Source organism: Nematolebias whitei, chromosome 13 (genome assembly GCF_014905685.2).
Source record: "Nematolebias whitei isolate Nwh7 chromosome 13, NemWhi1, whole genome shotgun sequence".
Classification (NCBI taxonomy): Eukaryota; Metazoa; Chordata; class Actinopteri; order Cyprinodontiformes; family Rivulidae; genus Nematolebias; species Nematolebias whitei.
Genome location: NC_056510.1, coordinates 2,452,041 through 2,465,342, shown reverse-complemented (window position 1 = coordinate 2,465,342; position 13,302 = coordinate 2,452,041). Strand labels below are relative to the sequence as shown.

At 43.1% G+C, this 13,302-nt stretch overlaps 1 protein-coding gene across 1 annotated transcript in view; it reads right to left on the bottom strand.

The window, feature by feature from the left end:
- satb2 (SATB homeobox 2) overlaps window positions 1-13,302 on the bottom strand; it is a 130,108-nt gene that overhangs the window by 115,344 nt on the left and 1,462 nt on the right. The window contains exon 2 of the mRNA XM_037687139.1: window positions 4,979-5,164. Coding sequence (XP_037543067.1) covers window positions 4,979-5,164 — 186 coding nt within the window. The remainder of the gene's footprint in view (window positions 1-4,978; window positions 5,165-13,302) is intronic.

Below are 13,302 nucleotides of genomic sequence, written 5' to 3'. Positions count from 1 at the left end.
TATATATATATATATACATACAAAGTATATATATATATATATTTACATGGGCTGAGCCCCTGATTCTGTCTTTCCTCCCCGTCTTCATCCCTTCTTCTGCGTGCAACATCTGCACATCTGAGCTGGGTGGAAAACAACCGAACGAGTAAACAGCCTAACACACACACACGCACACACACACACACGCACACACACACACACACAGATGCTCCCAGTATGATGCATTAATAATTAATCCATCCTTTTCGGTCCTCCGTCCTCCGGACTCTGCTCCTTGTGCACATTTAAAAGTAGGAATTGTTCTCATGTTCACATTAACATTCCATCTCCCGGAGACGAGCCTTCATGTGGCCGGCTGGTGGCTTGGCTCGTGTCTCAGTGTCCATGTGCACGAAGACACGCTCACGCTGATGTCTCCGAGTCTTCTCATCAACACTGATGCCTGGCTGCAGCCGCTCTCAGACCAACAGGAATCCCATTGTCCCGGGCCACGCTGAGGCCTCCTGGTTGGAGCGGCGTGCACGTGGAGCTGGTTCTAAACTGGTTCCAGGTTCTGGCCCTGGCACGCTCTGAGGGAAACCCCCTGCGCTGGACTCCCCTGATCCACATGTTGCAGCTTGTTATGATGAAAGTCAGATCCTGTGATTCTTCTGAGATGAACCTTAAAATGTGACCGTCACTGGGAGGGACCGTGTTGGGACTGGGAGACTGTGTTGGGGTTTTTACAACAATTAATCAAATGTAGGAACTTTTAACTCACCGTGTTTTTATTTTCAGCTTTTTTAAGACGAGGAAACATTTTCTCTTTTATGGACTGAACCTGTGATTAGAAAAACTGTTGTAACATTTACCTGTGTATATTTCTGTGTTTATACAATTTATTGTTTAAAACCCTGCCAATAATTAGAGTCAACTCTGTTAGCAAAATATCTCATGAACCCTTTACAAAACCGAACTTTAAGAACGTTCACATTGGAAGCAGCTCTACGAGCTTTTAGCTTTTGAAGTCAACCCAATTCAAGATGGCCATCACAGCGTACACAATCACTTTCCTGTTTCTCTTTATTATGATCGTAACTTCACTGTTCCTTAGGGTTTGTTCTTTGGAGTGTAGCTCCAGCAATGTTTGTGCTATTTCAACAGTTCATACATCAAAACATTCAGCTCATGGAGGACATGTCTGCTAAGAGTTTTGGTGCTTCTGAAATTTACACTTTTCTACTTTTTAGCTTATTTTGGTCATTTAGTTCTAACTGAAAATGAATGGAGCACTGTTCAACTTTGTTAAAACTTGCTTTTTGCTTTCTATTTTATCATTTTAATGCTATTAAAACTTCTGCTTGTGCTAATTCTACCCAGTTTTATGCTAGTACCGCCTTGCTTTTACTTGTTTTCTGCCCTGGACGAGCTAGCTCTGCAACTGTAATGATAATCCTAAAAATGCTGCAGATGCTAATGGAAATATTTCAGCAGCTTTCAGCTCAATTATTCAGCAATAAGCACTCACACTGCATTTTTGTAGAAAATTGTAATTTTTCCAGTAATTATCAGTCCGGTTGAGTAAATCCAGAGCTAAAGTTTGATGTGGTAGTAGCTGAGACTCGTTTCCAATGCGTGCGCTGTGAGGGACATCGTGTGATGACGGAAAGTGAAACTGTGTCATGTGGACCAGTTTCTTTGCAGTTCCTGTGCCATCCATCCAGATGTGTCCCGTAGGTAGCCTTCACTGCTGTGTCTCAAGCCAACCTCCTGATGGACTCTCAGAAGCTTTTAACACGTGCACAACAATCATCATGCGCAACAATCAAACGCTGTGCATGTTTAAACCTCGTGCGCTGAGAATTTATTGGTTTCTCATCTCAGAATGTTATGAGTCCATGAGCAGGTCGAGTTTGAGCGTCGCCCCGGCAGACACTCGGATGACCTCTCGGTTCTTCAGACGTGGCACGGCTAGCTGTTTGCGTTTGTGAAGCCGTAAAGTACAGGTCTGCTCTCATCCGCTCTATAAAAGCATTCAAAGACTTATAATTGGAATAAACAATATCTCCCAGTTAATTGCCGGGCAGGGCTAATTAAAGAAAGGCTGTGGTCCTTTAAATACGCTGCTGGGACACAAGAATGCAGGACACAATTCAAACAGGGAGAAAATAGCTGAGACTCTGTGTAATTTTGGTCGTGGACCACAGGACAAAAAATGTATAATTTAAGCCAAAAAATATTCATCTAACATAAGTGCTTGTTGCAAAAAAACAACATGTATTTATTTGGGTGAAGCTCAGGAGGGGTGTAGGGGTGAGGACTGTGTTGCCTGGATGTGTGCACGCATGGAGGTGAGTCCTCGCTCCGGCGCCCCGTTCGGCGTTGGTCTTTGAAGGCTCCGGAGTGGGGCACTGATGTGGCCTGAGTGTGGCTCGCTGCTTTCCACACATCCTCGTCAGACACAGAAAGACCTCCCCAGATCTCTGAGGTTACGAGTATGACTAACAGCATTCATCTGCAAACCAGAGCAAATGCTCGCCATACCACTGAGCGGGCGGTGCAGGCTGCAGAGTCCTCCCCGTCAGACCCGTCTCAACAGGCTGCTCAGTCCAGCCCTGGCTTCACAGCAAACTGCAGAAACAGGATGTTGTTGTTCCCACGTTCAGAAAAACACATCCGTGCAGCAGATTGTGTCTGAGATTATCAGCTGGAATTAAAGACCTGGCGTTCCTGGGAGGAATGCAGATCGTCTGCTACCTTTCACATCAAAACATGACGACATGTCTTATCAGGACTGGATGTAACTGACTGTCGGATCCTTTTACACCAGATTCCTGCTCAACATTTGTAAAACTTACGGAGCTAGAGTCATTTCTGTGTTGCCTGATGACAATGTGCCGTTAGCCATCGTGGTTTGTTGACTCCAAAAGTTAAGAAATTGTGAATTTGCATCCAGTAATTGATTTTCAAGAAAATCAATAAAATATCTCCAGTGTTTTCTGCTTGATACTAATAACACTACTATATTTATATATACAGTATAAATGTATATATGCACATCATAATATGTGGTGGCCATCTTGGATTTGACGTGGCACACAATTTTTGAAAGTGATATTTCTTACCCTTATAACAACACACCAAAATGAAAGGCAGTGCCTTGCTCATAGGCATCGCAACAATTAAATGTGATGGGGACGTGTCCCCCCCCACATTTAAAAAATATTCATTCAGACACCCCCCCCCCTCCACACACACACACACACACACACACATTTACTGTGAAATATTAGTTCGCCCAGCACCGTTTCTACTGGTGAACAAATCCATTCCACTTGATTGACAGGAGAAAACTCAAACCACTAAAAGTCCACTCCATGTTTTCCTGGTTACCTACAACAGCTCCACACCTCAGTGTTTCTCCGAGGTCATTCGAGGTCATCCGTCAATATTTATAAGAACTAAATTATCAGAAATACGAGTGAAAGGCTGCGCGCTCTTTCTCCTTCCCCTGCTGTTCGGGTAGTTGTGATAATCTGATCGTATCGGTGTGTGATCGCCCACGAGCCGGATTAAACAACAGATTTATTACGGGGGGATATTGGTGAGGACGCACAGCAGCTTTGTAGTTAGTTTAAAAATAGATAACCAAAACAGGAATTAAATGAATTAATTCATGATAGTAAATGACACGAGGAAGACGTTGAACACGCATTGCGCTCACTTTCAACCCAACTGAGTTCTGCTCCGCCTCTTTTGTTTCTGCTCAAATCTCACACCTGAGCAGGACGAAGACGCTTCTCCTGTGATTTATGAACCGTTGAGGAACAACTGGTCTGTGCAGAACTGGTTCTGAATGGACCCACCTGGAACAGGTGAGAACATCAAAAACCGTCAGCGTTATTTTATTTTGAAAAGCGTAAAGATGTGGCGAGTCAGAGACGTCAGAATAATATTCGTGTTCCGTAGCAGGCATAGTGTGACGTTTGTAATGTTTCTCATTAGTGAACCGCTGCTTTTATTTTAAGGAATCTTGAAAAGTCTTCAGCCCCACGTCCTCAGCTGGGCCTGGTCTTCTTCACGTCGTTGTTAACATCTTACAACAACACGAGGCGACGCCTCGATGCTTCGGGAGACGACTGCAGTAAACGACACCGTCCAGCTGCAATGGCTGCCATGTGTGCCACGATCAACTAAAGAGCTGCGCTTTTCTTCATAAACGTTCTCGCCCGTTTTCCACACGCTGTATTTTTGTCTCGCGGGGACATTCCTGTCGCGTCTTTAATGACTTTTACAAGCTGTCTGATCCTCTGTTGTGTTTTTGAAGCATTCTTCTAATTGTGGCCGTTAAAACATGGCCTGCTCTGAACCCACAACATCTGCCCTTCAGAGGAAGACTCTCGTGTCAGGAGCCATGCTTCACTCGTAGTTTAATTTAGACCTCACCTACAAACTACCTGCTGCGTTTCTATGGTTGAGAAATGTGCCTTCACTTTCTGCAGAGCACGTTGGGTCCATTTGGTCCAAGCTTGAACTTCCTGCCTGACGTGTGCTGCGTCAACATTCCCACTGAACGCCCCTCACTCCTGATGCAGTTCATTCTTATCGCCTCTTCCTGAGCTGCGTGACGGAGGGACCTTCTCGTGGGGTTTCTACTTGTACCTAATCGTTTGAACAGAAGAACGCTGAAGAGCTGGAAACTGGACCCAGGATGAACCAGAGCTGAACAAGCTGATGATTCTCCCTGATCTTCATTCAACCTTTATTTATAAATGTTAGTCCCATTGAGCCTCAGGGACCCATTTACAAGAGAGACCTGAATATCTTGGCAGATTTCTTTTGGTTTACCCATGATGCCTCACAAACAAGCAGCACGTCCGAGGTGTGCCTCCAATCAATGAATTCATCAGAAGCTTCCAAAGCACTTGTATCACGTGTTTACGAGCACAGTGATGTGTGTGTGTGTGCGTGCGTGTGCGTGCGTGTGCGTGTGACTGACCGTGGGCCTGTGCAGCTGAGCTGTGGGAGTAGCCAAGAGCCAGCAGAGCCGTCTCCACCAGCTGAGAGAAGAGGATGTCCTTCCTGACGAGCACAAACTCTGCGTGCTCCTCTCTTCCCTCGTATCCATCGGGCTGGATCCCTCCGTCCGACTGCTCCACCACACAGAAGACAGGAATCATCATACCTGTTGAAGGAACAGATGACGGATGGGCGCAGTTCTTCCAGACAGCAAACATGGACCACTGGTTTCTGTGACGGTACCTTGGCAGGTGTTAACAGCCGCAGCAGATAATCGTTATAACTCTTCACAGATATGCAAAGCTAACATTCAAAACATCTGTAACAGCAGCAGCTGTCTGATTTAGGCTAATAGACACAACGGAGACAAATGTGGGAGAGGACCAGCAGAAAATGACAAGTGCTCCAAACAGCCGACTTTTCAGAACAATATTTTAGAGAAAGGACAAAAATGTGCTCATTATTGTTGGAGGAGGAATTCTGAATTGTTGTGGATCCAGAACAATAAAAGCTTCATTGTTGTTTTCTTTTAAAAGAGTGAATTTATGTGCTGTATTTTTTTTAGGTTTTCTTGTGCTTGTAAAGTTAATTTTAGTCTTTTCTCGTAAATAAAAGCGTAAAACGAGTATGTTTTTAAAAACAGTCACTAAGTAGGGGGTGGATCGCCCGTTTGGACCATGAATGGCCTGAAAGGCTGATCAAGTCCTGAAGAAGTGTCCAGCAGAAACAGGTTCATCGAAGGTTTGAAGGCACGCTGATGAAGTCCATCAAACTGTACGCAGATGATACCGCGTTATATTCCTTTAAAGTCCACTTTCCCTTTCTACATCATTACTTCAACGCTGGCTATAAGTAAAGTTTGATCAATGATTGTCCTAAAGTGCACTCTTTAGTCTTCAGTAAAGGTTTGTGCTGTGTTGTGACATGAACTGGAAAATAAGAGTTGGTTTGTCTTTTACTTAATATTGCTCATTTTGAGACGGTTTATTTATTCTGTTTTGCTTTTAAGTTTAAAATTATGATTAAAAAGAGTCACTTGTATATTAGCAGGTCTGCGTTAGTCTCTTACACCTGCAGACCAGAATTATAACTTGCAGTCATGAGCTGCAAAAGAGAAATCGCTCTATCTCAGCCGGCGGTGCTTTGATCGCCCTCGGTCTGAAGAGATCACGTCTGTGCAGATCTCAGATCTGTTCCGTCTGAATATTGTTTCTGTTTTAAGATTTGTTACTGAAATCATCTGAGAAGTCACTGGCTTATAAAGAGAAATCAAATAAAAACCATTGGTCTCTGCTGGATGATGTCCAGAACCAGACCTGGTTTTAACTCAGGGGCCCCTGAGGGCCCAAAGATCACGACCATCCTGACCTTCAGCCTCGTCCTTTGAGCTCAGAGATTTCTGCAGATTCTTCTAATCTGTGGATCAGATTATGAACTGTCTGTTGCAGACTGAACCTCTTCTCTTCTGACAGGTCCGGTCTCTCTAAGTCTCTCCTCATACCCAGCCCTGACAAACAGCCTCGTTCGGTACTAAATGCTCCTCGAACCAGACCACCACAAAATACAAGCATTGATTCAGAGACACTTAAAAACTACAGATGAATTAGAAACTCGTTCCGAGAATACCACGGATGTCCAGGTTCCTGTCTGTGCCGTCAGCCTCAGAATCCACAACATCACCAATTTATTTCAGAGTACTCTACCTCCTCACGACCATGCTGCCACGACCTTTGAGCATCTGGGCCAGTTGTGGTCAAAAACCACCGTTAGTTAATAGATAAATAAAAATCTTAGCCTTAATATTTATTGTTTTTCTTGCAGACAAAGGCAGCAGAACTGAATGTCATCTTCATCTTCTTGAATCTGAAGAATGCATGATTCATGTGTTACGAGCCATGTGGGGAACCCCCAGGACCTTCTGCGTCTTCAGGGAAGGCCCATACGATAAAGACATATGAAATAATACGTTTACATTTTTGATTCTTATTCAACTTTATAATATAGTTTCCTATTTGTTGCTAAATTCACTAATTTGTTTCAATTGCTTTGCAGTTGAGAAAGAAACATTTTTAATTCATGAAATGCAGCTGTCCAAACAGATCCTTTAAATGTGTGTTCCCAGGTCCAAACGTGTCTGAAGCTTCTCTCTCGTTGGTCAGGACTTCAGTGTCAGGAGAGAAGGCCGAGCTCAGAGTCTCTGCAGGAGGAGTTTGTTTAAATGAATCGGTCACAGTGTGGGTGCAGAGCAAACCATGGGACTCAGAGAAGACTTTGGTTTATTTGTGAAAGCCGGTGATGCATTCATTTACACCCTGTAAATTCACAAATCTACACTGAATTTGTAGTTTAACATAAAAAAGACAATGGTTAAATATCCCATTTAGGTTTACACTGATTGAAGTTGCTCTAAAAAATGAAGGTTAAGTTTATCCTGTTAACTTTCAATATTAAAGTTGTGATTTGGTCTCATTTAGAAAATTTAGAGAAACAGTAATTTATGTGGGTTTCTGTTCAATTTTAGTTTACGTTGCTGAAATTACCTGATGTACTTGAACACGGGAGACAGCCGCAGGGGCTGCTGGGTAATCGTGGGACAGAAATGTGTGGACTTTTACAGGTCAGGTTTAGTGCTGGGTTCTTATTTATGTTCAGGTGACAGTAAAAAAATGAAGCCATAAGATGTTTGTCTTGATGTTTAAAAAGGAGAGACGCACTTCTGGAACAGAAAACAGAAAATGATGTCTTCAGGCCCTGGCCGTAGTGTTTTAGACATTTATCGGTTTGTTAAAATGTTACATGTTGGCACAAGGCCCAGCTCTTCACACACATAAGTTCCTGTGCGTGCACAAAACGCAGCGAGCCAAGCGTTGACACGTACGGTCATGGCTTCAGGGGGTTGTTGGACCCAAGAATACAAACCAAAGAAGAGTTCAAACAAAATTCAAATAAACTTCATTTTAAGAAAAACAAAGTTGTAAAAGAGAGTTTTTCTTTCCACCGTCTCCTTTGTGCTCGCTCAGAACGGGAGACGAAGTGAAGGTTCAACATAATCTGCTGCTTCTTAGATACAGAACTTTAATAACTGCTTTATTTGTGTGAATGTTCCTGTCCAGTGTCCTGAGACGACGTCTGTTGTGAGTTGGTGCTTTATAAATAACTGAACTGAGTTGAATTTAAAAAATGAAAGCTGAAGAGGAGGCACGACAAGCCAACGACGCTCAGCTGGTGAGTGACTGGACTGGGGCTGATGGGAAGACTGGCAGCATCTGCGACTAATCAAAGCCTGGAGCAGGTGCGACTGGGCGTGGCAGCACGATACAGGACTAACAAAGTAAAATACGCAGATCCTGACGGATATCGTTCGAAGGATGTTGAGAAACGAGCTTTTGTTCTCACGCACGTTGCCTCGTTGTATTTGAGGGGATTGTTTGAATAAATGAGTTGGTTCATTCAGAAAGTTGTTGTTTCTCTCACGGGACGTGGGTCTGTTCATGAGACACGTGAAGAGTTCAGGTCTGACCGCGCAGGGGTTCGGTTCTGTACAGTTTTGGACTTGACACCAGAATATGAGCTCCTTTTCTAACTTGCCCTTTTTAAAACTAAATCATAAAATATTGAAGAAAGGCACTATTTCTCCTTTTCGTGTCTACATTCAGCAACAATCTAATTCCTCAGATTTATCCAGTCACATCCACCAGCAGCGTTCCTGAGAGGTTCTTTGGTTTTGGGCCACCTGTCCAACGACGGTCCCCTGAAGAAATGATCGACGTGGAGCATTAGGCAGCGTCCCAGCTCTAATAAAACAGGGCACAGCTTTGTCTTTTACCATATGGCTACCACACAAGCCCCCCCCAGCTCGTACACACCACGAGCACTCGCTCAGCATTAGCCCCCTGCCAGCCCTTGTTTTAATCAGTCAATTCCAATATTTCTATTTCCTCCTCATTAATCTCTCAGTCCTCTGGGCTCTCCTGGAGTGAATTACACACTGCAGCCCCGCGCCAATTCAAGTAAGTGAATTTCCCCCAACAGAGAAATATAACTGTCAACACAGAGCAGCCCCCCCCCCCCCCCACCACCACCACCACCACCACCACCACCCCACCACCACCAGTGCCACTCTGTCTTCTCTCTTGGTGTCCCACTGACTGATCTGCTCTGAATGATGGGCTGTTCCCTCAAACCTCTGATCCTGCTAACAGTATCTGTTGTGTGTGGGTGGGGGTGGGGGGTGGGGGGCTTTTAATGGCAGCAGTAGAGGAGACATGTCTGGTTTCCAGTCTTTGAATACAACACGCCATTATTAAAAGCTCAGCTGGTCCTCCACGTTTACTCCTTCTTTACATTATCACCTGCAGCCAAAGGTGGAGGTGTTGATGGAGGTGGTGGAGGTGTTCATGGAGCTGGTGGAGGTGGTGGAGGTGTTGATGGAGGTGGTGGAAGTGTTGATGGAAGTGTTGATGGAGGTGTTTATGGAGGTGGTGGAGGTGTTGATGGAGGTGTTGATGAAGGTGATGGAGGTGTTGATGAAGGTGATGGAGGTGTTGATGGAGGGGCTTATGGAGGTGGTGGAGGTGTTGATGGAGGGGCTTATGGAGGTGGTGGAGGTGGTGGAGGTGTTGATGGAGGTGGAGGAGGTGGTGATAATGTGTTCCCTGTGGTTAACTATATTTGTGGGTCCAACATTTCTTATCCATCATCTGTATAAAAACTGTTTCTTCATGATCAGCTCATATTTGATCAACTTGATTGTGTCACAGTTGGATGTTTTGGACCCAGACTGCAGACCAGCACCAGAAGCTCTAAGAACAACTAAAACACAGTTCTTTATTTAGCAAAACCAAAAATGCTGAAGCGACGCCATAACTTCCAGTAACTCGAGGGCCACACGGAGAATAAACTCTGGAGGGCCGGAGCGTGAAGGTCGGCAGTGCTGGTGAGTAGAGACACAATGACTGGATACACTGGACCACTGGAAAGTGGAGATACCTGAGCTGACTGGGTACAGGAGAGAGTGGCAGGCTGCCTGGAATAATCCTGGCCAACTATAGACCTATATCTAATCTAACTTTCATCTCAAATATTCTAGAGAAAATAGTTGCAGGTCAGTTACATGATCATCTGCAAAGAAATAATCTGAAGAGTTTCAGTCAGGGTTCAAAATGGCTGCCACAGCCAACTAACCTTAATAAAGAGTAAAATGGATATTAAGTTGTTGTATATACTGTGCTAACATTTGATGTGGTTGTAGCTGAGAGTCATTTACCACACATTCTCTCACAAGACGTCCCACAAGATCGCACGAAATGTTTTCAAGGTTTGACCAAATTGCTACACCTTCTTTTCAACATATCAATCAATCAATCACTCAATCAATCAATCAGTCTATAATTGTTTTAGCTCTTTGCAACAACCAAAAGGTGCACAAAGTGCTTCACAGTGCAAAAGTTAAAACAAATCATAAAAGCAATACTAAAATGCCAGAGCACCACTTGGTATTAAAAGTCTGTCTGAATAAAAACATTTTATGATCAGATTTAAAAAGGCCCAGATCAATGATGGAGCTCAAGGTCGTTGGTTCCAGAGTCTGGGTGCAACGGTCACCCTAATGTTTGTATTTGGACTTAAGGACAAGCAGTAAAGATGTATTAGTTGATCTTAAGATCTGCTCATCGACTGCTACAGTATCAGCCAATTAAGATGAAGTGAAACTATTAAGAGCATTGACAGTAAACAACAAGAGTTTAAAATCAAATCTAAAATGCAGTGGAAGCCAGTGGAGAAAGAATAAAACAGGAGTGATGTGCTCACATCTGGGAGTGTTTTTTACAAGTTGAAGACGTCTGATGGAGGTTTGGGAGATTCCTACACAGAGCATTGCATTAGTCAAGCCTTCATCTGATCAAAGCATGAACATTTTATTTTTCAGGTCGGAGTGATTTAAAAAAGGCTTGACTTTGGTTAAAAGATGTAACTGATAAAAGCTGGTCTTTACAGAGGCTGGGTTAATCAAACTCCAAATTTTAGTGGGTCTGAACTCTGATGTCAGAGCACACAAGTTACAGGGAGCATCATCATCAGAAAAAAAATACACTCAGTCTTCCTCTCTTGTAAAAACAGAAAGCTTGGTGAAATCACTAACGTCAGCAATAGTCAATAAAATAAGCTTGAAGGTCACTAATTCTAGGCTTCATAACTGATCCAAGTGGCAGCATATACAGGGACAAAAAATGAGAGGACCAAGAATAGAGCTCTGGGGTACACCACAAAAAAAGGCAGTATAGGAAAACAAATAAACAACCATGACAGAAAAAGATAACATGAGATGATCTCAGGCTAAAACGTTGTAACGAAAGGCAGCCGGTGATCTGCATTCCCTGAAGGTATAACAGTCCTTTAATAATTCTTTATGTTGATTTATTTCATTGAAACCTACAGAATCATTTCTCTTCACTAGCTTTACTACAAAACAAGCGTTGTCTTATTAAAGTAAATGCCATCGTGTGAGGAAAGATTCCCGCCTAAATTTTAACATTATGCTTTAGTATAAAACAAACCAGACGATGTCAGACAAACTGATCCGTTTTCTGGATGGTTTCACGTGTCCTCCCTGCTGGAGTCAGATTTCTTGTGGGTTTTATTACACAACAATAAAACAAACCATTCTGTTTATTTTTCCAGTTTGGACAAAACTTGACAGCTTCGATACTTATTTTGTACGTTTCTTCTTTTGTGGCACAACATATAAATACAGTGTGTATTTTGGTTTTCTATAATGGTCATGAGGACACGTCTGTTCCCATCATCAATGGGTTCAAAGATGAACACGCCCAGTGGCTAAACGTGGGACCGACAGCGTCGTTAGAGTGTCAACGGTAATTTAGCTCAACATAAAGACAGAATGCACACGTTTGAATGAAAACCCATCCTCGTCTGTGTAGCAGCTTCTACAGAGTTTATCCTGAGCACATCTGACTCAGCAGAGAGACGTTCGTGAACACCGTCCTTTTTTCACTTACAGGGTTTTATCAGGCTGTAATAAAACTAAAACTAACTGCTACAAAATGATTTAAATCTAACCACAAGTTATCAGGCTACAATAAAACTAAAACTAACTGCTACAAAATGATTTAAATCTAAGCACAAGTCTACAAAAACACAGATTCCACTATACTGGTAAGTGTTAACACAACGCCAACATGGAAAGACCTCAGCAATGATCTCAGAAAAGTGTCTGGAAGGGGTCAAAGGTCATTTCCAAACTATTTACCGTCAATCATTTTACAAAGAGAAAAAATGATTCACAAGTGGAAAATCTTTCAGGCAGTCTTCCCAAGGGTGGCAGCAAATTCACCCGGAAGGTAAGACAGTGCACTGCTCAGAGACACACTACAGGCCTCAGTTAGAAGGTTAAAGGTCAAAGGTCATTGCCTCTTCGCTCTAAAAAAAACAACATGGCAGCATGACTTTGGGTTGGCAACTTTCATCTGGCGGAACCACAAGACTTCTAGGACAACGTCTTTTGGACACATGAGACCAAAATAGAAACTACCCATAATGCACAGCAGCAAACACCTAACAGCTCCTCCCAGCAGTGAGCACGGTGGTGGAGGGCTGATGGTTTGGGCTCCTTGCAGTCATTGAGTGGACCAGGAACTCCTCTGAACACGTACGAGCCAAACACAAGTCCATTTGTCCAACAGCTACAGCTTGAGACAAACAGTCCAGCAGGACAATGATCCTAAACACATCAGCTAACAGAACCAAGGTGCTGCAACGGTGCAGTGAGTCCAGAACCTCAGCCTGACTGAAATGCTGTGGTGAGACCTTCAGAGAGCAGAGTTCAATGAACTGAAGAAACAGTGAAAAGAAAATGGGCCGAAGACTCCTCCACAACCATAAGAGAAACAGATACAGTCCAATAAAAATCACTGAGGGTTCTGCAGCTGAAGGAGGTTCTATCAGTTACAGTGGAGCCTTCAGCGCCTTCAGAGAAGGCCCAAGAATTCAGCAGATAGGAAATGTTACTTTTGAAATATCCTGATGCTGCTCAATAATCCTGGTAGAAAAATCTAAAAAAGTTAAATCTGGTCCTCTGGACATTCAAAATGTCCAGAGGACCAGATTTAACTCTAGATTAGTAACTTTTGAAAGTTTTTTTTATATAATTTTAAACTATTCTTGCATTTTTTTTTGCTAATTTCTCCTAATTTTGTAAAACAAAAATTAAAAAAATACTTCTTTACAGTTGAGTAAGACTTTTTTTATTCATGAAAATCCAGTTGGCCAGTCAGCTGGGGGGCG